The 26,021-nt window shown below is 37.0% G+C and overlaps 2 protein-coding genes across 5 annotated transcripts; one reads left to right on the top strand and one right to left on the bottom strand.

The window, feature by feature from the left end:
- Positions 1–318: 318 nt before the first annotated feature.
- LOC112200145 (histone-lysine N-methyltransferase, H3 lysine-9 specific SUVH4) lies at positions 319–6,996 on the bottom strand. Of its 3 annotated transcripts, XM_024341159.2 has the most exons (17): positions 6,838–6,994; positions 6,169–6,629; positions 5,625–5,654; positions 5,354–5,422; positions 5,197–5,265; positions 4,613–4,667; positions 4,410–4,516; positions 3,574–3,753; positions 3,046–3,144; positions 2,515–2,613; positions 2,255–2,304; positions 2,059–2,147; positions 1,802–1,961; positions 1,549–1,654; positions 1,268–1,456; positions 876–1,091; positions 319–778 (listed from the first exon to the last, which is right to left on the bottom strand). In XM_024341159.2, exons 2-17 carry the CDS (start codon positions 6,622–6,624, stop codon positions 665–667), a joined length of 2,088 nt encoding a protein of 695 aa, XP_024196927.1. In that variant the 5' UTR covers positions 6,625–6,629; positions 6,838–6,994; the 3' UTR covers positions 319–664. The 3 variants fall into 3 exon arrangements, with proteins under 3 accessions (XP_024196927.1, XP_040374831.1, XP_024196929.1); XM_040518897.1 differs by lacking the exon at positions 3,046–3,144 and having other exon boundaries at positions 6,838–6,996; XM_024341161.2 differs by lacking the exons at positions 4,410–4,516; positions 4,613–4,667 and having other exon boundaries at positions 6,838–6,992.
- A 10,755-nt stretch (positions 6,997–17,751) lies between these two features.
- LOC112197353 (protein MEI2-like 4) lies at positions 17,752–25,453 on the top strand. Of its 2 annotated transcripts, none has more exons than XM_024337974.2 (15): positions 17,752–18,529; positions 18,914–18,998; positions 19,172–19,217; positions 20,435–20,749; positions 20,934–21,361; positions 21,468–21,626; positions 21,750–21,866; positions 21,951–22,102; positions 22,372–22,469; positions 22,569–22,946; positions 23,049–23,697; positions 24,031–24,115; positions 24,235–24,303; positions 24,381–24,560; positions 24,715–25,453. In XM_024337974.2, the coding sequence occupies exons 2-15, from the start codon at positions 18,927–18,929 to the stop codon at positions 24,868–24,870; spliced, it is 2,904 nt and encodes a 967-aa protein (XP_024193742.1). In that variant the 5' UTR covers positions 17,752–18,529; positions 18,914–18,926; the 3' UTR covers positions 24,871–25,453. The 2 variants fall into 2 exon arrangements, with proteins under 2 accessions (XP_024193742.1, XP_024193743.1); XM_024337975.2 differs by having other exon boundaries at positions 17,762–18,529; positions 22,593–22,946.
- Positions 25,454–26,021: the final 568 nt, after the last annotated feature.

Raw genomic sequence — 26,021 nt, 5'->3', positions numbered from 1 at the left:
GACTAATCACCTAAATTAAGACAGACTAATATGCTCACTCATAGGCTAGAATCTTTGACCTTCCCCACAGAAGAAGACACATGAATGAGTTCATACCATAGACGTCTGGGAACTATAAATTTCTTTTGGTCAAACTCAATCTCAATCCAATGGTACCATAGATAACTCCTTTATAATTAATCAACTTTTCTTTTAAGATCTTGACATTTATTTGAAGCGTGCTTTGTGCGACTTCATGGTGAAGTAACAGTAAAAATACTATGATCATCATCAGCCCAATCGCTTCAATGTCATGATGGAAACAAACTCCCAACAAGCTTGGATAACAACCAATATTAGATTGATAATATGAGAACATAGTAGCAGAACAGAATTGCTCATGATACAACAATCCTATCGCAAAATAGTTTCCTGTGACTCCAAAACCCTGTGTACCCTAAACCATTTGTTTCAGCACTTAACTCCACAAAAACCCTACCCAGCCTGCCTTTTTGGCCACTATAAATAATCAAATTGGATACAATATGCAAACTGCAACTGATCCAACTGAGCATTCAAAAAATTACAGGGTTTAGTATTTTCACTCCCTGAATTGAACTAGTAGGGATGGGTGCGACTCTACTACTACAGAAGAGGGTCAAAGGGCAAGATGCACTCCATGTTCCTAGTACAAACGCTTTCTACAGCCTGCAGCACCACAACGGCAAAATAACTTCTTTATTTTTCCATCGGGACCAACCACGCTGTCAAGTTCATATCCATAGTCATATGAAAGTTCCTGCATTTATGACACAAAAATAACCCTTTATCAATATCTCTCTCGTATTGTTGAAGAAATGATTTAAATGGAGATAGGGGCGTGAAAAGATGGTTACCTGCAATGGAGGTATGTTATCTGCAGCAAATAACACAATTCTAGCAAGCCTAACATCATGATGCTCCCTCAAAACACACTGTACAAAGAGGTTAGGCTCACAACTATGATTAATATATCTAGCTACATTGCCACGTGAACCCGCATCATAGCAATACTCTGGATCACTTTCTGATATGACATCACTATTTGGAATAGCCACATTCCCCATTCGTTTCTGCAATGTAATATAGGTACTTCAAAAGAATGCATAGGCAGGCAGTAAGACAACATATCCAAATAAACCAGCATAACAGAATAAACAAACCAGCATAACAGAATAATTGAATCAGAGGTGAAAAGAAGAAAGCATCGGAAGATCAATGATTCCATATCAAATAGTTAAGACAGTACCTCTCTTCCCCCAATTCCATTCATTGTCTGCCAGCAATCAATTTCAAATACATACTCATTCTCCTTCTCTGAGATATTGTCTATTTCGTCATTCCTCCTAAGAACTGCAATGTATTCACATACTGGTGCACCAGAAGGAATAAAGTCCCAAGACCTAACAGCCCAGCCTTTGTCATGTGTCCGAAACACCTGTTCAATGAAATAGTAAGTTTATCAAATCCACCATAGTATGAAATAAATAAATGAAATACTCCATTGATACTTGGTTTCAAATTTAAGACCTCAAGTCGATACTTCAATCCCCGTTGAGATGCGCGATTCACACAACTTGGTCCACAGCCACATTGTGGACCACACTCAAACACAACAGCCTTTGCTTCAACCAATCTAAAAACAATGAAATAGAGTGTGTTTCATCAAAACATTTACTTTATACAAAAACAAGGATGGGCAAAACTCAAACAAGTAAAAGCAGTAAGATGGAAGCAGGCAAAAAAAGGGATCAAGAAGTTTATGCCATAATTCAAACAATACCTTCCACCATCTTTGCTAACGTAAGGGAAGTCACCACCATTGAGTTGAGCACAGGAACAAGTCTTTGAATTGGTACAGTTTCCCTGGCAATTGCACCCATGAGCATGTGGTGGAATCTTCACACCTTTTGCAACTTCAGTAGTTGTGATATATGTAAGGCCTGCATTGTTTAGTTTTACCATGTCATCAGCAGTGGCACAATTAATAACTTTGGAGAAGTAATATAGGCTGCCAGAATTTAAGTAGTTGCAGCATACCTTCAGGTGCTACAGGAGGAATATCAACTATATTGGTAACTGGAACTTTTATATTTTCTAGACCATTGCAAATGTCCTTGCACACCAACCTTAAAAGTACATATACCGTTAGGTTTGCATTTGTTGTATGCAACATATGCATGAGGAAATCAGAAAATCATATAAATAGCAGTTTACTATTTTGAGATTTTCATACCCAGGTAATTCAGACTGAGCTTTAGACCCTTTCCCATTAGTATATAAAACCTGAAAATGAAGCCGTTCCAATAATCTTGTTAGAGATCTTGCAAAGTCTCTGAAAAAGAAGTATTGCTATTTGCTGTGTGGTATCCATATGCTGCATAATGTGGTGCTGAAAACATAGTCAAAAGGGAAAACTACCTCCTGGTTGCTCGTTATGTAATTATAGACTTGATATTGAAGTAATATAAAATGAAACGTCTTAAATTCAATTACCTGATTACTGATCAATTTAGGCTGCCCTGGAAGACGCTTCAGACGGTACTTAAATACAGTAAACCCAGCTACACCCTTCTCTGCCCAATAATGGTGAACCTAAAAGAAAATCAGTTGAAGACATTTCAGCCGCTTTCTCAATTTGTTGCACTTTTCAATAGTTAATAGCTAACCGTATTGAATATGAGGGCCAAGACCCCAAGAGTATAACAGTACGAAAAGATAATGACCCAGCTAGCAATTACTACAACTATATTGGGGCAGCTCCATGCTGATAGTCAAGTTCTTTGACTCAAGGACACTAGCAAGTAAAATTTATTTATTTCCAAGATCACTTGATCACTCAAGGACACCAGCAAGCAAAAATTTAGTTATTTCCTAGGCCAAGAGTACTGCAGCCTTTATCCATTTTCCATGATTTGTAAAAGAACCTTATTCACAAGATCACTTGATTACATATATGCTTTTAATCACACACACGCGCGCACACACAGATGCATATACAGGCATGTGCACGAGAGAATTTTCAACCTGGTACAATCCATCATATGTATAAACTTTCTTAGTATAGCTAGTGTCACATTTATGACCACGGATGACTCTGACTGGAACGAACTGCTCCATATTATTCTGCAAGAGAACAGAAGAAAATCCGCAAGTAAGAAACATGCGGGGAACACCCAAAATACATCACCTGGAAAAAGTTAGCAACAAAGTGAAATAAATCAGTGTTCATTGAGAATATTACAAATTATATACTTCCACTTAGATATGCACTGCTTGAACAGCTAAAGGCTGCAATATTACGAGAGCTACTTTATTCATCATTGATACTCATAGCAATTTTTTACTTTCAATCCATTGAAGAAAGCACATGGCAAAAACACTATTTATATCAAGAATAAAAATCAACCTTCTGCAGTCACTGCTGCAGGAAATACCTCCAACATTCCTTATAACAAGAAAATATCAAGCAAATCTTTTGGGGAAAGAAAGAATCATATTACCAAATATCATAGCATGATCAAAAGAGTAGGAACCATAATCTAGATGACGTACCTTAAGAGCCAAATTACCCATACGCATTACTTGATCTTGGATTTGACGTTTATTACCAAGTAAGTCATTTCCACCTTGGCCAGTGTACACAATTTCATCTGAGTTATCAACATCATCTTCATATTGACCGGACAACACGATCGCTACTGCAATTGGTAAGGTATAGCCCTTGAATTTGTCCTGTAAAAACCCGGAGGCTAATAAGGTAAATAAACTATCCATAAAAGATCAAACTTGAGCATTAGTTACACCAATAGTCAAAACTTAAGAACTACTTCACCAGATTGCGCCAAAACTTTGGCACAAAGATTGCTTATGTTCTATCTGTGGTCATGAGAACTAATATTCCCCGTTATTGCGTTCAATCACCTAGCTCAACTTTGTTAGTCATTACAAGAAGGTGAAAACTATATTACTACGTCCATTAATGGTATAGTCTTCAGTCAACAAGGACACTTCATAAACCGCAGCTTTAGATTGATAGCCACATGCAGTACTACAGTTAGGTTAGAATAGTTACAGCATCAAAAGCAAATATCACTGAAGCCTTACAGACAGTCGTCACACCCAACCCTCTATGTCTAGGCAAAGCCACCATTCCTAAATCAAGAGAAGGTTTTGGGACCTACATGCTAGCTGTGAGTTCATGAGATTGACAGCATGTCACATACCACATATTAAAAAAGACGTATTGTTTCACACTTAGTCTTTAACACTAGAGTACAAGTAAAGATAGTATCAGCTTCATCCATGTATGAATAATTTTTCAAGAGAGTATTTATCCAGAAAATTCGAATTATAAATATAAATGTATCAATCTTTCCATTGATATTGACCTTTCCTTTAGATTTTCCAATGATATCAATTCCATTCAACCAGTGGCTATGAAACCCTACAACCACCATTTCAGCTCGAGAGAAAAACTGTTGCCCGACCTCAATACCTGCAGCATGTATATGTACAGACAGCAAATTTCTTTTAAAACATGATGCTCCTAAAATGTTAACATGTGACCCAACAGAAAACTGCAATTACCGACCCGGTAGATGACCAATTGTTTTTTCAGGGTATAGAATTTCGTTGTTGGTCGACATCTGTTAAGAATTCAACAAAAACAATAATAAAAACTGTTGCACATACTGATTTAGAAATAAAGTCAGAATTACTAATAGGGCCTGGATTGCTACTCAATTAAAAGCTAGTTAACTTTGTCTCAAACAGATCCATAGGAGACTGGGTAGAAACCAAAATATGACAGTATATTAGCTTTCAACCAAAATTAAAAACAAACAATAAGATGCAGTGGGGACTCCTACGTGATCATCCACTGTCAATATGCAAAGGATTTCTCAGCTATACTCCACACTCCACAGTAGTTGTAATTGAACATGCACAAAAGTGCGTATAGTTCATAAACATGAGGAACGACATCACCATCGTTTAAAACACCAAAATTGTATTGAAATGAACATTAATAGAAGTAAAATTTACCAAAGCATACATTTCTATTGGTTAAACTATGGAGTCATGTTATGATGTAGTGTGATCGATGGCAATTAAAATAGACTTGCACTTCCTGTAAAATAATATATGTATCCAATCTACATGTAGAACTCAACTTGCCTGTGAAAGTGCCTTCAGATCAGGTCTCTTGGACTGCTTCTTAGGAACACCAAGACTTCCATTCCCATTCTGCAGCAGAATTTAGTATCCAAATCAGTTTGCACAGTTCCTAGAAAATAATATGTTGTATCAAAACAGTGTATAGCACAACACTTGCCTCAGAAATTGCCTTCTTATCCACTCGTTTGGAAGGTTTCTTTAGATCATCACGGCATTCACTCTCATTCTGCATATATAAGTAGAACTGAAATTAATAAAGTACTACATGGCAAAGAAAGCTGACTGTTTTCTCGATACATGGAAAAGATGAATAGTGCAACAAAACAAAATTGTAGACCTCCAGGCTACAAATAAGGCACCACAAAGTAGGTAAATATACTTCTTCCTTATGAAAGGTGAATTGAAAGAAAACATATACATGCACTAACCTCCAGCTTCCTGCATCTCTTCTCCTCTTCCTGCACAAAATTAAGCAAATGGACCTAGTCAAGAACCCTACTTTGGAATGATTTCCATACAAGATAGTAGTCAAACAAAAGGAAAAGCTTCACACTCTATGACCTCTCCCAACATATAATGTGTTCAAGTTCATATATGAGTGATTCCCATGCCAAACTTAAGACATTTTTAATATTGAAGCCATAGGGCAGAGTTAGACTCTAGAAACGAGGCACAAAATGAGCCTAGAAACAAGGCACAAATTGAATCTTGAATTTCAAAAAACACAACGAATTTATGTTTTTACTCTTGGTAATCAAAAGACAAACTTAACAGTCTATTTCCTCTCAAAACAAAGAATATTTCGATCAATTTTTAAGTCAAAACAATTTACGAAAAGTGGACATTAACACCACAATACACAAAAGCATATCAGAACATAAGCAGTCATGATCAGTGTCTTCTTCAATTTCACATATCAAACACAGCTTCAACAATCATATATATATCATTAACCAAACAAAAATGATTCACCTGAACAAAGTGAAGGTAGTGCAGATTGAAAAGTCTGAGCGTCTCCTTCAACTTCGCAACATAGCTTTTGCCTTTACCATCAACCTTAGCTCCGGAAGGAGCATACACACTCATATCACGTTCCTTCACATCCACACTCTTGTTCTCACCCTCACAATCTCCAGATTCTTCAGCTTCAACCTCACCATTCTCCGATTTTTCAGTCCCACTCTCGCAATTTCCAGCTTCTTCATCATCATCATCGGCTTTGTGTTTCCCCAATTTTTTGGTCCCACTCTCACTGCTCCTCCTTACTAGAGATGAGACCTTAACCTTGGGTTTCTTGCTCACAACGACGCCGTTTGGACCGGCCTCCGATTCCGTCCTCTTCCTAGTACCATAGAAAGGCTTCTGCTGAGCGTACTGAAGCCGGAGACTCACCCGGCGCTCCAGAACTGAATCCTTCGGTGCAGCCATGGATTCTATCAACACATAAAACAAAATGCACACTACATTAGAAACAGAGCAGCTGATACATGACTAAAACCCTTTAAAGATTCAATCTTTAAGCAATGCGGAGCACATTCTCCAATATGGTATGAAATCAAAAGAATAATTTTTTGGAAGAACAAAAAAAAAAAAGAGGGGTCATTTTCTTGAATTGGGGATTTAGGGTTCAGAGTTACGCACCGGTGGGTCACTGAGGTCTGGGACAGAGCTTTGATCGGAGGTGAAAGAAAGCCAGGAGTATTGGGGGAATAAAGCGACGGATTAGGGGAGAGGGTTTATTATATAGAGGAAGAGTTACGGTGAGAATTTGAATCGTTCAGAAGTTCGAGGTGTCTAGGTTATGAGAATAGAGACGTTGGAGTAAATTAAGTTTAAACTTCGAGGTCGGCGGGAAACAGAAGGTTTAATCAGGCTGGTTAGGGAAGAAGACTCTTTATAGTTTTTAGTTTTTACCCACCAAAGTGTAATTGTATGTGAGTTTTGTAATTACACTTGGGACTTGGGAGTGGATGTAGTAATCAATAGAATAAAGATTAGGCAAATTTAGAGCATTTCACACGAATATGCAAGAGCATCTTTAGTAGAGAAGGATTGTTGAAGTGGAAATTTGTAACCGCTCAAAAAATTTGCTTGAAACGTATATTAAAGTTCATAACTAAATAACCGTTCACGTGATTTGCTTAAATGAAATTGGCATCATTTAATAAGTATTTTCATATTCAACGATTGTTTGGGAGAATTTCTCAAATAATCATTCAACTATGACTCATTCGACACTTTGGTCACTCAAATTTCAAATATATCACTTTGGTTACTCAACTATTAATCTGTCAATCATTTTAGTCACCGAATGAGCATTTTTCCTCACTTTAATCACTTCTCCCATTCATTCCAATTCAAATTTCTCAATTTTTCACAATTGGTTTGTCTAAAATATCCTTGATATTGTGGCAAATAATTTTTTTTAACAAAAAAAATTAATGAAGTGACTAAAGTGAATAACAGAGTTAAAGTTGAGTAACCAAAATGATATATTTAAAAAGTTGAGTGACCATTTGTGTTATTCTCCCCGATTGTTTATTCAAAAATCACTGTTTATACTTGACAACTCATGTCTGCAATAACTATGCATTAATAAAGCAACATCAAAATAAGAAAATATTAAAAGATATAATGACACCATACAAGTCATCATAGAGTAGATATGTTGTTGGTTTGACACCATAAGAGAAGTAATATGCCATGCTCAGTGCATATTTTTGATCCAATGAAAAAATAGATAACCAAACGACATTTTAAAAAGATGAATTGTGATCTCTCATATTATTTAGGCCTTAACAATGTTTTGAAAGACCATTTTGTCAATGATGAATTCTCACAAAGAGGTTTATTGTTGAGATTGTACATTTTGAGTCCAAATTGAGATTCGACATGCCAAGCTATACGCGATTTATGTGGACTCAAGTCACATTCACACTAACCACCATATGTGATCGAGTTGGTAAGAGCCTCCGGTTGTGCCCCCGCATCTAGATTCAAATCCTAGCTACCAATGCTGATTGGTGTTTAAATCTCAATCTATTCTTGGTGATCAGAAGAGAGGAAGCGTTTTGATATGACCACCTGGTACGGATTAGTCTCCAGACTTAGAAAGTCTTTGAAGATACTGTGTAATCCCGATAAAAAAAATAAAAAATATAAAAAAGTCACATCTACACTTTCTTTAAAAATGGATATGGTGTGGAATGTGACGAAATATATAACGTCTATCCTCGACCTTAAGTTTTAGACTTGGGGACAAAATTCAATTCCAACACTAAATCTTGACATGGATAAGTAAAGAGAGGAGATCCTACTATAACAACCCAAACCTATTTGTTTACACTATCACAAAATTAAGCTCTCCTGATTGGGTTTTAGTCATTTCCCTATTAGTCGAACGCACAATGCCGAAACTTCCCATCCAAACTCTTTCACCCTTTCGGCTCAAGTCAGAAAACACACATGTTGAAATTACCTCTAAATAAAACATGTCTAGACTTTGCACCAACATACATCATAGCAGCCATAGGTTGGATGAAGACTTTGCCCCTCTCCCATACGATGGGCCTCTCACCAAGGCCCACTTTCATTTTTTTGTCTTTGTAAGTTTGAAGCCAGTTGAAAGCTTAAAATTTGACCAGAGCCCAATCAATCAATCAAACCCTCAACTCACTCCATACGGGATTGAAATATGCAATTCTTTAAAATTCTCAGCAGGGCTCTCCCATAATAAACTTTTTACTTTTTTTTGGGGATAGGTATTATTGAAACTAGGGCTGTTAATTGGTCATGTCGGGTTGGGTTCATGTCGGGTTAAGATATATGTCGTGTCATAAGAGACAAACTCAAACCCAACCCATTTATTAATCGTGTCGAAAATTTAAACCCAAACCCAACTTATTTATTAAACGGGTTACCCGTTTCCAACTCGCTTAACCCATTTAATAAATAAGTCGTGTCGTGTCGGACAAAATGATCAATTTAAGGGTTAACACTGCAACCCATTTAACTAAAAAAATACATAAATTGATTAAATTCACTAAAAACTCCATAAGACGAATAATATAAATAATTATATGAATTAATAGTTAAGATTGCAAAGGCCAAACTAAGAAAAACCTACTTTATATAAACTCTTCGAGAGCCGCACTGGTTTTTTCTCTCAAACCCTAGGAACTTCAGCGTTCGTCAAGCGGTACTCATCCGGCTGCAGCCTAGCGTTAGCGTTGATCTTGGTAGCGATGATGTGGGGGTTGTTGCCGGACGAGTGGTGGTTATCTGCCTTGCCTTTGAGTCTTGGGGCAATTTGGCTTAGAGGTGGGACAGTGATGGCCATCGACATCATATCTAGCTTCGTTGCAATGCTGAGTTGGTTGAGATCGCAAGCATCGGTGGGTGTCTGGTGACATGGGTTGGTTCCAGGCAGTGGCCGCCCGTGGAGATCAATGATGGATTAAGATGTTTGGGTTTCTAGGTGGGTTTTGGTCGCAGTATTGCATCAAACTCAATGGAGACGGCATCAACATGCGTCAAGACTTCTGGGGGTGGTGGCTGTGGTGCTTTCGACGATGCTGCACAGTGTGGCAGGGGTTGGTTTGGGCCATGCCAACTTGTTGTGCTTTTGGGCTTCTAGGCAGCAATCTTTTATTTCGGGCTTTAGGGTTTTTAAAGGTTTTAGTTTTTATTCCAATAACTCCCTTTTGTTTGGGGAAGGTAGTGGGTGTTGGCCCAATTTATGCTTGCTTTTTTAGTGAGCTCTAGTCTACATTGCTATGGTTTCTTTTTACACCAAGTTAATGAATCTCTTGGAGTACCACAATTGAGTGCATTGACGAAGAGAGATTCAAAGTAGTTTTCTTAGTGTAAGCTGAGATATGTAGTTGTGTAGGCTCTTGATTATTTGCGCGACAATGTACTAGTGGATGGTACTTGTATCCCCTTACCTGCTTGACCACTGATTTAGGGTACAAGCATATGAGGTTTATTTGTATATGCCGTTCTGGCTTTGGGATTCAATGAAATCTCTATTACTCTGTCAAAAAATATAAATAATTATACATAATTCATAAATAATTAAATCTAATAATGATGAAGCAAAATATTTCAAATTGTCCAATCCTAGGGTTAAATACTCCCAATGTCTAAAATTTTAAGAAGAAGTATAGCATAATCGGGTTATACGGGTTCACTTCATGTTAGAGAGCCGACCAGCGGCCGACCCGTTTATTAAATGAGTAATGACGGGTTGACCCGCTTTTTAATCGTGCGGGTTCAACCCGCTTTATTTCGTGTAGGTTTCGAGTCATGTTATCATGTCATGTCAAATTGACAGCCCTAATTGAAACGGAGGAACAACAAAGCTAAAAGATAGCTCCTCTAATACAAGTATACAACCAAATCCAAACAATCAAGGTACAAGGCATGAGCAACTGAAGTCGGCAAAAGAGCCGGTCCAACTAGCCACATCCATGGAATGACCTAAGTGAGCTACAAAGTCAGCAAGGAAATTTACTTCACACCAAACATATTTGAAGGAAATTGAGTTGAATGTAATGTTAGCCGCTAACTGGAAATTTTAACTCTTGGATGTAAGTTGAGGTTTCTCCATTGAATTAAGAAGTTAGATCCAGAATTGGACTGGTGTATGTTCATTTTGCAACTCTAAAGCTGATTTAACTGTGAGCTTTCCATGACCAATTGGTCCCAAATGAATTCATCTTGAGTTTTCATTGGTGCAGTTAGCAACTTCAAAATAACAATATACAAGTGCATGGGGATAGGAGTTGAATGAATGAATGGAGTATTAAAGATAAAGCACGTGAAAAATTGGTAGTGGAGAATGAATCTAGGGCTGCCACTTGGTTTAGTAATTACCAAACCAACCAAATACCAACCGATGTTTTAGATTTGGTAAACCGATTTTTTGGTAACCGAGACCGATAAAACCGAAATCGAAAATTACCGAAAAAGTTGGTTTGGTTTTGGTAAATACCGAATCTATCGATTATCTAAATATTAGATTTATATATTACAGTTTTCAATACACATACATGTATATTAAGAAATAAACATAAAAACTTTTATAATAGTATGAACATTACTACATATACTACATTAATAGTACATGTATTTTAAGTAACCTAATCAAAGATGTTTAAATAACCTAATTTTATTGAAAATTACTTGAACTTGATGTCATATATACAAAAGAAAGCTATAATTAGTAGATGAATACAACGTTTATGACTATAAAATTCAAAAACCTAGTTTTGTTTATTCTTATTTATATTATAAAGAATTAGTTATTCTAAAGTTGGTAATACCGAAAACCGAAATACCGAATTTGGTAGATATAATTAAAAATCGAAAATTTTGGTTGGTAATTGGTAGCTCAATTTTGAAACTGAAAGATTTAGTTTTGAAGTTGGTAATACCTATAACCGATTCGAACTGACCGAGTGACAGCCCTAGAAGAATCTGTATAGGGTGGCTAAACCAAGTAGGAACAAGACTCTGTGACCAATCTATCATTGCATCCACATGTCTTCATTTAATTTTTAATTATTCTCCCTGATTTATTGTAATTAAAATCATTCTTTTCTATTTATTTTCTATTTTATTTTCTCCTTTCTTGTCTGAAATTTTTGTTTAAACCCTTTCTTCCGCCGGACAGTTATGTTCCTTCTGGTTGTAGTTTATTCCGGAGACAAAGCATCATTAGTCTTGCTGTCCGGCTTTTAGGGACAGCTCATGGTAGTGTTACTTATTATAACCCACAAACCTTATCATATTGATCATAATATATTTTAGAACTCTCCTACAAAAAGTTTAAACCGAAAAGCTCAAATTAGTTTTGTATATATAAGTAGAAATATATTTCATTTCGCTTGTTTGGTAATATGAATTTAGAAAGAAAATAACGTATATATTCCTTTATAATAACGAGAGAAATTGAACTATATATTCAACCTCAATTGTATTTAAGCTAATTTCCTTCTTTTTCTTTTTGTTTAAAGAAAAAATAGATCTTTTCATTTGTGAACATAAATTGTTGGAATCTGATGGAAAACGGTTTCTTTGGGAAAATGAAAATGTTTGACAAAACTTATACTTTGCTAAAGGTTTTTTTTTTTTTTTTGGTGAATGTTGAAGTTCTATTAGTGCCTCTAATGTTGGCATGCATTTCTTGCACTTTTTTAGGATTTTGGAACACCTACAATCATAGATTCCTCTACTGAACCACCACAGGTGGTCGAGTTAGTAAGAGCCTCCAGGTGTGGAACCCTCACATCCGAGTTCGAATCCATCCGACTCTTATTGGAGTTAAATCTCAATATATTCTTGGTGGCTAGGGGAAGGAAGCGTTCTGACAAGATCCCCCGAACACTGATTAGTCTCTGGACCTAGGAAGCTTTTGAGGACACCGTGTAATTGACAAATAAAAAAAATAGATTCCTCTACTGTATATTAATGTACTGATATATACGTAGACTACTTTAATTCAGAGGTAGATTTCATTCATTCATTAATTGGTAGACTGATTTGGGACTACTTTACCTTTATATCAAACTAGTCTACCACTCTACCTATATATCAAACTAAGTCTATCTTTATATTGAACTAAGTCTATCTTTATATGCAAAACTAAAAATTGACTTTAGTAAAATCCCACTAAAATCAAACAATACGTGTCCTCGATCGCTAATTTGCAATTACATTGTCAAAATCCAATAGTGGGAAGTCACTGAAATATTACAATATGTCGGTGACAGCATATAGGTGGTCATGCAGTTTTTCAATATGAGGATCATTGAAAACGATACAAATAGTTGAGTGGTTTTCTTGTTGTAAAGGAAGGAGATGCATGTCAGTATGTGCATAGAATGAAGTTGCAAATAAAACCACTCGTACTGTGTAATTTTGAAAGAAGATCTAGCACAAAATCTGGAGTATGTAATGAAAGGTTTGTGTTCAATAATTCTTAGAAACTCACCAAAAACAATCTTTTTAAAGATCAAATCCCTAAAAAAATTCAAAAATTATTGAAGAAATAATGACGCAAGTAGACCGATCACTGCTGCAGGAATGAAGATACCATGCCTGCATCCTACGCATAATATATACATTTATAGACTGCTTTCAACACTACTTTATTTCATGGACTATTAATGAATTATAGAAACTTGAAAAGAAAAAAAAACTAGGATGATCTAATTTGGTCCTCTTCATAGGGCTTGATTTAAGGGTTCAATTGATGGGATCATTAATTATATAGTGTGTGCCTATCCTTTCTTTGTCGTCGAATGAATAAATATAAATTGTATTTTTGAACACGTAAATGAAAGAAAAGACATGTGTTCTGAAAATAATAGTCCTCGGTACTTGTTTGAAAAATTTAATCTTGACGGTATGGTTATGTAGCTGTCGGTTAAATTATCAAGACGGTCATCAAATTGATTTTGGCCAAAGGAAGAAGACAACTTTTTTCACATGAAAAGTGATTTAAGGTCCTGAAGGAGGCTGGAAAATGAGTTTCAAAGAAGTGAAAGAACTAATGTGATAGTCCATGTCCTTCTTCCGGGCTAAAAGAAAAGGCTTGCATTGCAGTTGATCTATCAATAAATGTGGAGCAGTGGACAGCAAAACTATGAACATGCAACTTAATTAGTGTCACAGTCATAGTAGATGCTCACAAACTTTGTAGGTTGCTCAGGAATTGGGGCCAAGTGCCTAAGTAATGTACAGTAGGTCTATGAGTCTGTATCTGTTTTATCTTTGGGCTATGGCTCTAGCTTTGGAGATCCCGTTAAGATCTTTAACGTGTTGCAACTAAACATGTCTTTAATTTAATTTTTGTTGTCGTGAGTCGTTTGATCTATTTATGATTGAAAATGGCTAAAATGCACCCATCCGAATAGGCCACCAACACTTCACTTCGTAATTCCTTTGAACGTAACTACCAATTTGCAGTTCGGGGCTCTCAAATTGTGTCTATATCCATTGTTAATTTCAAACACACTATAAACTTATAAAGGGGTAGATTAAGATGAAAATTGAAAAATATGAGGCATAAAGGTTTTGTTGTACGAGAACATTTATTATAAGAAAAGTTAATTTCTGAAGAATTAGGTTAGTGCCTGCTCCCCTTAAAAATGAAAACTTAGAGAAATTTTTGATTTTGCATGGTACAAACCTCATTTAAGTCATTTCTAATTCTTTTTTCTTTGAGATCGGTAAACACAAAACTAAAGAATATTAGGAGCAAACTCTTGCAATCAAAACAAACAAAAAAGAAATACCCTATTATACAAGGCTTCCGTTTTTCCAGAGCAAACCGAAACTGTCTAGGTTTCACGTAGCAGTGCAGCGGCGCTTTGATCCCATTTGCAGCAAGGCGCTCCGGTGTTGCAAGTGGTAAAAGGACGAGGCTTCACCTCCTTTGTGCGTTAGTGGAGGCTGTTTGGTCGGAAGAGAAAGTCGAAGGTTCAGATCTTGCTTTGGATTTGTAAACGCAATCGGTTTTGTTCTAGGGCAGCTTCAGGATTAACGAGGAGGAGGTAGGCGGCACCCTCTCAGGTCTAGAGGAGGAGCACGTTCAAAGAGGTCTGCTAGAGATTAGCTTTTGGGCTGCCGGAAAAGGCTTTTGGTTCGTGCTTGCAGGGTTGGACTATTGCACCGAGAAGGTTTGGTGGGATGGTTGCCATGGCCTCCTGCTTGGGAAGACCACCAGATTGACGAGGCAGTGGCGGACGGCTTCTTGGAGGTTCTAGATTCGGCCGGCAGGGTGTTGGGAACGTAGGGTTTAGGCAGTGAGTCTTTTGGCCTCTATCTTCATGGGTTGCAGAAGATGCAATCTAGTGAATTGGGCTTAGGTTAGCCCAATTCCCCTATTCTCTCACTCTCGGGTTGGGTACGTTTGGGCCTTTTTGTGGTGGTTCATCCTGCACTTAGTCCTATGCCTGTTCCTAGGATGTTGTTGTGGGTATTCAACACGTTGCGACGCACACCAAGAGAGTCTTAGGAATCAAGATATTCAGGACATTGGTACCATTTTAGGGCAGTGTAAGGGTAGAGAGTTTTTTTTAAATTTTGTATTTTTGATTCTGCAGTTCTTTTAGGATTTTAGTTTTTGGAGTTTCTATTTTGGATTTTAGGTAAGCATTGATTTGTAATATGAGCGGTCTTTGAACCTCTCAAGCTTGACCAAGTGGGGTCGTATAATTTTATATCAATAAATCAATCCTCCATTACCCTTAAGAACAAAAACAAAAAGACCTTCAATTTTCTTCCTTCTCTATGATTGCTTGCAAATAAAATAAGGCACCCTACTGTTTCCTAATAAATCCACCTGATACCCACGTTAAACTTGCAATGGCATTTTCATGAAAATGAGCTTCAAAAAAAAAAAGGGAATGAATTAATTGACCGTATTTGGAATACTGTATGAGTTTTTGCAGTCGTGATTGAGCTATTGATTTTTATTCTATTAGTGTTCCATTTTTATTAGTTCACAAGAACATGGTTGTTGTTTTTTATTTGTTTAAATCAAACTAGCCCTTTAACGTGTGCGTGGGTTTTGTTTATTTTATTTTTTTAATTAAAAAAGTTACAACAATTTCTCTTTTAATTTTATGGAACCTTCTCATTTTTTCATGAGATGTATTACAATTTTTTCAATATAATGTCTATTGACTATCTTATCCACATATAGAAATAATTTGTTTATTAATATTTGTATAATGTGAGGGCATATATGGTACTTCAAAAATTTAACCATTTCCTCAAAAATTGGCTTAATTATATAAGATAAAATATTAGACTTAGGCATCAAGCTCAGTATAAACAATTTCACAAAAGATATAAAAATAAAAGGTAGGTTGATATAAAAAAATTCAACAAACATGAAACAATGACTTAGGCTACACCCAAATACAAGAGAGTCACAAGAACTAACCATTGTTGTCGTAAACTCGCCTGCATCAAACTTCAAACACTATCTTGTATAAAAATTAAAAAAATAAAACTTCAAACACTATCATTGACCAAAAAACAAAAAACAAAAAAAACAAAACTTCAAACGCTATGGGTCTAAGGATCAGAAACCACATATAAACCTGAACCAAGTAAATTTCAGTTTTAAGCATGATTAATTAATCAAAGTTAGTCCCTGTTGCTTGATTAACGTATAAGGTTCAAGATTAAATGTATAATACCAGCATCAATCCCGTGTCTTTTACCAAGCTAAGCATGTGAAACACGCATGGTATTTTATTAATCAAGCATTAAGAGACCAATGTGCTCCCTACATCTGAATATTAATTCGAGAAAAAAACTGTACAATACCAGCAACAATCCCAAATGTGAACAAACTCCGTTTGTATGTTTTTGTTCTCGATATACATAGTTCATTGTCAAATTCTTTAATTGGCTTTCCAACAGCAATTTAAGACATTTAATTGCTACTATATTTTCAAGTTAAAACTTAATTCAGGTAAAACAATTTACTTATGAGAAACATGATCAAGTATTTCAGTATGGGAAGACACTCAGAGCACCAACGTGCACTTTTATCAACATAAATATTTTTTGTTATAAAAAAAAAAAGTTAACCATAAATTTCAATGACTGAGAGTACCTAATAGGTATTGGGTCACTTACACTGCTGATGCATAGAATAATTTTCGTTCCATACAGTATTTAATCATTTAGATTTTAGAATTATTTGTATCATAAATACTGAAATAAAAATATTAATTTAAGAACACGAAGATGTATATTTAGACGTAACGACATTTTTGATGAAAAATGACAACTCTTTTATTGATTAGCAGAATCATAAAATTCTGAAAATTAAAAGTAGAAGAGCAACATGAGTCTATTTAATGGAGATCGATGTACCCTATCCAAATGAAATCTTTCTTGCTCATTTCTTGTTCATGGATGGGATATAATTTTGATTCTATTTGTAAATTCCACCTTATTGTCGGTGACTCGGTGTATTATAATTGATCAAAAAATTAATAAAATATTTGAGCCTAGTCGCAATTTCTTTTTTTTCTTTTGCAAAACGAAGATGGGCGCTATAGTAATTCTACAGGCCGTGAATGATAGGGGATCGGATAATCGGACACACGTCCTCGAAAAGGTGGGTCCACGTTTCCCATTACGTCACCAATTCGTACCCCTATCATTTTCGGGTTTGTCTAGGATGTCCAATTAACTGTCATTTATGATTCTCTCAGCCAATAAAAGATCAACGCGTGGCACATAAATATCCAAAATCCCAATCCTCGTCCACAAAAATTTTTTTTTTTTAAAAATCAGACCGTGTTCCTGGCAGCACCAGATTATATTCGCCAGATGAAAGTACCAATTTGAACAGTGCACGCATCCCAACACGCAGTTTCTGTTTTCCCCAAAAAGTACCGAATTGAAACCCCACCTGGCCCCTATACCGTTTCAGAGGTTTTTTTCTTATACGCTTTCACGGAAGGGCATTCTCGTCATTTTAATGACCGGCTCCGTTGCCAGCTCGGCCACAGAGACAGAAGAGTAACCAAAACCCAGCAAAGGCTGAGGCCACAGAAACCGGATTTGGGGAGTGTAACGGCGTTAAAGCAGTTTTAACGGCCATCTCGCTCCCTCCCATTTTTGTAGGAGTCTGTCTGTGTTTTAGTTGTTTCTCTCCGTTTGTCCAGAAATCCAAAAAAGAAAGAGCACCAATCCAATCTCTCTGTCTCTCTCTCCATACTCCTTTTTCTCTCTCTCCCTCTTTCTCTTTCTCTCTGGCGAGGAGGCCTCAGGCATCTCGCCGGAGAATTCCATAGATTCCGACCCCGGAAAACCCGAAGGAGAAAGAGGGATGCAGAGAGAAACAAACGTGTAACTTGTAGGAGGAGAAATTTAAAAAAAAAAGAAAAAAAGGAAGGAAGGACAGAAGGAAATGAAGGCATAAAAGAGAAGAAAACTATGGTTAACGTGCAATGCAGGGAAGAAAGGGGCATCAAAGAAGGCTTAAGAGGATCTTGCACGGCACAGATGCCTACATGATCCTTTCTCCAATCCAATCCCCTTGCCTTCTGCCGTAATTTATTCCATTTTTTTTTTTTTTTATATCTCTTCTTCTTCCTATTGGTTTTGATTTAAATTCCTCCTCCTCCTCTCTTGAGTTTCCCCATCTCCTCCTCCATCTCTCTCTCTCTAGTGGTGTGGTGGTTGTTGTTTGTCTCTTCCGCAATAACTGCGATTTCCACGTCTGTGTTTTCGCCTCCTCTCTGATCGGTCAATTGCCGGAGCTCAGACGGTGATTTCGCACCTGCAAGTTCGTAAGGTAAGCCGGAATTGTTGCTCCGAAGTATGTAGTTCTCATTTTATTTCTGGTTTTTTGTTTGTTAATTTTCTCGTGATCTTCGTCGGAATTGTTCTCAGATTTGCCAATTCTGTGATTGTTTATGCATTGCTAGCATTTTTTCTGTTCCTTAATTTCTTCAAATCCATCATAATTGAGTTGCTTAATTTCGAGATCTTAAGCTCGTTCTATTGTACAATTTTCCCCTTCTTATTCTAGCTAATAGAATTTTCTTAAGCATTTAATTAGTAATTTTGGCGTGCATTTTTCTGTTTAATGCTGGAAGCACGAATTTAAATAGTCTACAGAGGTTTGGAAGCTGCCACTGAGATTGAGCTTTTTTTTTTTTTTGGTATTATTCTGCAGTCAAAGTTTCGTCATGCCATCTGAAGTAATGGACATTAAGGGCCTGTCATCTTCTTCGTTCTTCTCCGAAGATTTCCCAAACGAGGTATCAACACATTTGCATCCTTCAGCTCTCAACTGCAGTTTAATGAATATATGTTTCTATTAGGAAGGCTGATGCTATTGCAGTGCATACATCATTGGGAATTTTAGTTCCCTCATTCATTTTGTATTTATAGTTCTAGTTGTATTTACTCCATGTTTTGAAAACTTTGGCAGAGGCAGGTTGGGTTTTGGAAGTCAGATAACATGCCAGATAAACATGGTCAGTACCGTTAATCTTTAACTGGTCTTACCGTTTTTGTCTTGTCCGTAAATAGCATGCCTTTCCAGTGTTACTTTTTAATACTTTATCGACTTGTTGTTAAACGATTGCTTTATAAGTAATTAATGACTAACTCGAAGAATACTATTGAACTAAGATTTCATTGCAATTAATCCACCTCTTTGAGAGAGTGCGAAATCAACTGAACAGTTATTGTCTGCTCTTTCTATTTCGTATGCAGCCAAACCATTATCTTTCTATCACCATAAACTTGAATTGGCTCTACACTACAGTAAATAATTAATATAGGCGTTATTTCGAGTTTGTTCTGTAGCATACGTTTGGATAATTTTTTAGCAGGCTAGGTATCACTTAACATATCAAAGTTGTACCAAGTCAGTTTAAAATAGGCAGCAAACACTAGCAAACATAAAACAGAGTCGTTTCTCAGCAGACACTGGCAAGAAGCTTGAGAAGTGCTAGTATCTTCTCAAATTCTTTTGAACTCATACAGAAAAGAATTTCTAACTTCTTACAGTAAAGGTGTCTTGGTTAAGAAGTCTAGGCCATAGCCGAACATTAATTCTTTACCACCACCTGTAGTAAACTAGATCTATCTTGACTTTTTAGAAGTCAAACTTACCTTCCTAAAAAGAGATGTTGATATACCCTGTTGATAGGGATTCAAGTGTTGTGATTGGTTTGTATTCGTCATCAAGAAAAGATTGAAATCTTGGGTAGGCAATAAGAATGATGACGAACAACCTGAAGCTTATTCATATTATGATAGATAAGGAATGGTGAAATTAATGAGAGGATTATTGTAATAACAAGTTCTAATGGGTTAATGAGTTATGGATCTTAGATGTTAAGGAAATTCCAACTGGGATTCCTGGTGTGCATAATATTAATTTCATGTCAACCTTTTGCCTTATCTGTAGACGTCTACTGCCATGAGTATAGTATCTGTATAAATTATAGAAATTAAAGCAGGCTGTCAAGCATAGGCATGACCGCTCAATTCTGAGTTCCACCTAAAGTAATGAAGATGTTGTAATAGTGGATATGTTAGTACATAGTTGTAAATTTTGTTGGTATAAATTTCATCTGGTACAAAAATTTATAGAAAGTTAACTGAATAAGTTATGCCATTTTATCATGGTAGTTAATATTGTTTGTATTAAGGAGTAACTGTTGATTCTAATGTTGTGAAACAGCCGGTGAGAAGTCACTTGCATCATCATCTCTTGAGAATTGTCAGACGGTGAAATCTCTGGATCACCCTGATTTTTTCTTAATGCCAGAACAAAAGGTGAAACCCAGCTTCAATAGACAAGCAGTTGGGGCAGAGAGAGCCTTAAGTCATTCGTTGAATTTATCGAGAGCCGTGAGCCTTGACTCGGGAGTAATATCTAATGTAAATGTTGAGACAGCATCTTACTATGCGGAAGGTGGCAAAGTCAATATGATGGGAACACAGTATGAGAGTAGCCTTTTCTCGAGTTCATTATCTGAGTTGTTCAGTAGGAAGTGTAAGTCTTCTGAATTCCCCCAGCCCTTATTTGTAAATATGCTTGACCTTTGAAAGAAGTGACATTCAGTTCTTAAAGAACACATGTTCTATAACACTATGTTCTAGGCTGCAGTTCTATAATAGGTTCAGTTGATTGCTTATTTCCCCTGTTATTTCATTTGAAAATGAACAATTTTCTGCAGTGAGACTATCGTCAAACAATACACAATATGGACATTCTGTTGATAGTGTTGCCTCAAACTATGAGGAAGAGGAAGTTTTTGAGTCCCTTGAAGAAATGGAGGCCCAAACCATCGGAAACCTTCTCCCTGATGATGATGAGTTGCTTTCTGGAGTTACCGATGGGCTCGAGTATAATGTTCCACTCACTGCTGGGGATGATATTGAGGAGTTGGATTTTTTTAGCAGTAGTGGAGGGATGGATTTGGGAGACGATGGTTTGTCAGCTGGACTAAACAATTCTGATTGTCCTGGAGGAGTTTCGAATGTTTTGCAATGCAGTGGTTCAGTAGCTGGAGAACACCCTAATGGTGAACACCCTTCTAGGACATTGTTTGTGAGAAATATAAATAGCAACATTGAAGACTCTGAGTTGAGAACCCTGTTTGAGGTGTGTGTTTTCTCTTGTATTTTAGGTGTTTTAATTTTGGGTTTAGATTCATTTCAATTATATGTTTATGACCATCCATCATTGACATTCTTGTAACTTGACTCAGCAATACGGAGACATTCGGACTCTTTATACAGCCTGCAAACACCGTGGGTTTGTTATGATATCATATTATGATATTAGAGCAGCCTCGAATGCGATGAAAGCACTCCAGAACAAACCATTGAGGCGCCGGAAGCTTGACATTCATTACTCGATTCCAAAGGTGAGTTTCCCGTGATGTTTACCCTCCAGATAGTACAGTATTGCTCTGTTACTCTAGTCATGATGGTTGTTTTCAGAATGTCATTTTATCATGACTGATTGTGCATGGACTATCTCTTGCCAGGACAATCCTTCAGAGAAAGATGTTAATCAGGGCACTCTTGTGGTGTTTAACCTTGATTCTTCTGTTTCTAATGATGAACTTAGTGAGCTTTTTGGTGTCTATGGGGAAATCAAAGAGGTGAGCTTGTTTGCCAATTCTTATAATAGTGCATGTCAGAAGCATAGGCTCTGATATATTTTCATTCTTGATCCTGGTTTGCAGATCCGTGAAACACCAAATAGAAGTCATCACAAGTTTATCGAATTTTATGATGTTAGAGCTGCAGAATCTGCTCTTAATGCCATGAACAGGAGTGATATAGCCGGGAAGAGGATTAAGCTTGAGCCAAGTCGTCCTGGAGGTGCAAAAAGGAGGTATTGTCCTTGTCTCCTGGAAAAATGACTTGGTGTTCTTTGCTTGTACATGATATTCCAATGTTTCTTTTAGGTTTTCCCTGGATTGGCAATCAAATTATTTGAGGCACAAAACCCATTACACTTTATACACTTTTTATTTTTTTGGTGAAAAGTTCATTAGTCTAGATAGCAGTGCTGAGTATTATGTGCTCAACTGAGCTTTAGGTTAAATGCTGCTTTTGATATATTACTAATTTTCCTTCCTTGTATTTCTTTTTTCACTGCAGCTCGGGGCTGCAGTTACCTCAAGAGTTAGAGCAGGATGATTGTGGCCTTTATTTTCAGCAGAGTAGTCCTCCTAGTAACTCTGTTACTGGTTTCTCTGGTAAAGTATTTGCCTTAAAAGCCTCAAGCTCATTGAATCTAGTATAAAGCACACATTTTCTTCCTTTCATTATTTGGTCCCATAAAGAGTTGCTAACAGGTGCAATTACATCCTCTGGCACAGATAATGGAGCTATTATGACTGTACACTCTTCAGCTCCATCTTTTGAGAACATGTTCCATCACGGGATCTCATCTAGTGTACCCAACAGCCTATCTTCTATGATGAGAGTTGAATCAGCAGTCAGTCAGTCTGGCCTTACTGAGTCCATTCATTCAGCAAGCCCGCTGAAATTTGACATCCACGGCTCACCAGCTTTTCATCCTCATTCACTTCCAGAGTATCATAATGGTTTAACTAATGGCATCAACTGCAATTCAACAGGCAGTGTATCTGCAAGTATCAATGTCAGACCACCAGATAACAGGCACTTTACCAGAGTCTCAAGTGGGCACTCACGTGAACTTAATGATAGTGGTTAGTACAAAGAATAACAAAAGTGTACAGTTCTTTGTTTTGCTTCAGCTTGATCTTTTTTTCTTCTTCTTATATTTGATTATCTGTTTTTGCCATCTTCAGCTTTTGGATCTATGGGTAACGTGAACTGCCCTATTCCTGGACATCATTATGCATGGAACAATTCCTTTCAGTCTCAGGCTCCAGGAATGATGTGGCCAAACTCACCATCATTTGTTAATGGAATTTCGGCAGCCCATCCCTCACAACGGATGCATGGACTTCCTAGGGCACCATCTCATATGTTAAATGCAGCAATGCCCATAAATAAACATCATGTGGGTTCAGCACCAGGGGCTAACCCAATGTGGGACCGGAGACAAGCATATGCAGGGGAATCCCCCGAGTCATCTGGATTTCATCCAGGCTCTCTTGGGAATATGAGAATGCCAAATAACTCACCTCATTCGTTGGAATTTGTTTCTCGTAACATGTTTCCTCATGTTAATGGAAATGGCATGGACCTGCCAATTCCCCACAAAAATGTAGGACCCCAGGCCCATCATCAGAGGTGCATGATGTATCCTGGAAGAAGTCAGATGGTTCCTGTTATGAATTCATTTGATCAACCTACTGAACGTCCGAGAAGTCGTAGAAATGAAGGCAGCTCTAATCAGGTTGACAACAAGAAACAGTATGAACTTGATATTGACCGCATTATGCGAGGGGATGACAACAGAACAACACTTATGATAAAGAATATTCCTAACAAGTAAGTGACTGCACTTCCATTCTTGGAGCTTGAAGAAGTTGCATTTTATATTATGTCACTAAATTTTCAGTAGTTAAAGTTAATTAATATTAGCTTGATACAATTTAGGAGACATACAAAACCTTCAGAACTCTAAATTCTAGACATGCCTGATATCTTCCAGAAAAGGATAGGTGCATCTGTCAGTTGAAATATAGTTCATTTTCTTACACAATGCCTACATTCGCCAACCAAATGAGTAGAAAATAGAATAATTATATATATGTGCTGAGAGGTCCTCTCATTTCTCTTCTCGGAATACTAAGTCCTGGATCAATGTGCTTTTCTCAACAGGTATACCTCAAAGATGCTTTTGGCTGCAATTGATGAGCGTCATCGTGGAACATATGATTTCATTTATCTGCCAATTGATTTTAAGGTAAGTACCTTCCCTGTTTGGGTTATTTCCTTTGACATTGTAAAGAATTGAACCTGCTTTTAGAATTCAATTTAAATATATAGCTGTATGATGAAACAAGGTCTTCATATGTATTGCAGAACAAATGCAATGTGGGGTATGCATTCATCAATATGACTGATCCAAGACAGATTGTTCCATTTTATCAGGTTTGTTTTGCGTAAGCTTTAAAGATTTTAAATGAAGTCTGGAAGTCAAAGCTAAAAGAAATGTCCAATTTTTGCAGTCATTCAATGGGAAGAAATGGGAGAAGTTTAATAGTGAGAAGGTGGCATCAATTGCTTATGCTCGAATTCAAGGCAAAGCTGCTCTGATTGCACATTTCCAGAACTCAAGCCTGATGAATGAGGATAAGCGATGCCGTCCCATTCTCTTCAATACTGATGGCCCCAATGCAGGTGATCAGGTATGAGAACTGTGACAGAACATGCACTTTAGATTCAAATTATAGCACATGGTGCAACTTCAAGTTTACATATGTTTGGAAATAATTGTTATTAAACAGAATAACAGTTATTGCCGTTAAAAAAGATTGCATGCTCAGCTTTGTTGGTCTACAGGTGCCTTTCCCGATGGGTGTTAATGTTCGTACGAGACCTGGAAAGTCTCGAACAACCACCCAGGAGGAGAGCCATGGAGGGAGCCCACCGAACTCAGGAGATGGGGAACATTCTTGTAATGGAGGATCATCTGCAGGTTCCAAGGACTCGGACTAAGAAACCCGCTTATTTTTTTTGGGGTTACTAACCTTATAGGATTGAAAATCTAATTTGCTTCCACCCTGAATCATGGCGAAATATGCATGGGTGGCTTAAGAGGTTCCAATGAAAGTATCTATCCGAGTTTCTTACCAGCCTGCTTAAATTTAGAGGACTGCTTAGCCAATACTAAGCAATTTTCAGTTTTCTTTACTATTTGTGTTTAATTGTGAAGCAGTTTAGGACAGAAACAAAAAAAAACGAGAAAAGAAGTATAGGAGCATCTGAGGAGCTTCAAAAATTTTGGATGGACTTAAAGAGTTAAGAGTATTACTTTTTAAGAGGAAACAAGAAATATCTATGTATAGGAGTTACTGTGCAGAGAAGGTCTGTTGTGGATTGATGACGAGGCAGAGATTTTTTTCCCCCAACTCTGCAAATTTTTCTTTTCGGGTGGTTATCTGTAATTTAAATTTAGTTCCCTGGGGCTTGGAACCCATCTGTAACTATTAAGATGTAAGAGTGAAAAATTTTGAAATGTCATTGTAACTTGTATGAGATGTATATCGGTTATTAATAAATATTTTTTGTATTTATAATTATGAGAGGTGCTTATTAGTTATATTTCTATTTCTTGTGAATGCTTACCTTCTTTGCATAAGCTAATGCAGAAAATTGAAGAGGTAACTTTTGCATATAAACATTACAATGCTTGTGACCAGATACAGAAAGACAGAGACCTCGAAAGCTAAGACTACATATGGCACACCAGTAGCTATTAAGAACTCTTCTAGAGCTTAGGCATTCATGGAATTATTATCATATCCAAATGAACCGGGTGTCTCCAACACTAGTTGTCGATCTTGATCTTCGTCAGTCTTTTCAGCTTGAGGTTTGCTGATTTCGGTGGAGGGGTAGGTTCTACTTCACTGCAGATGATGCAGAGAACTATAGAACCGACTGAAGCAGCTAAAGGAGGAGCATGGCCACAAGAGGCAGGTTGATACACTCAAAAGGAAGGCTCGGAACGTCGAGCATATCCTTGCAAACTTCTCGAGGAAAGTCTCTCCAAAAATGGCTGTTCAAAATCTGATTGTCTTGCACTCGTCCTAGTTGATAGTTCCTGATACATAACCTGAAACAAAAACCACTAAAAAATGAGAAAGATA

Source organism: Rosa chinensis, chromosome 4, assembly GCF_002994745.2.
Source record: "Rosa chinensis cultivar Old Blush chromosome 4, RchiOBHm-V2, whole genome shotgun sequence".
In the NCBI taxonomy this organism is placed as follows: domain Eukaryota; kingdom Viridiplantae; phylum Streptophyta; class Magnoliopsida; order Rosales; family Rosaceae; genus Rosa; species Rosa chinensis.
Note: the sequence above shows the minus strand (reverse complement) of the source record. Positions and strands in the feature narration are given on the sequence as shown.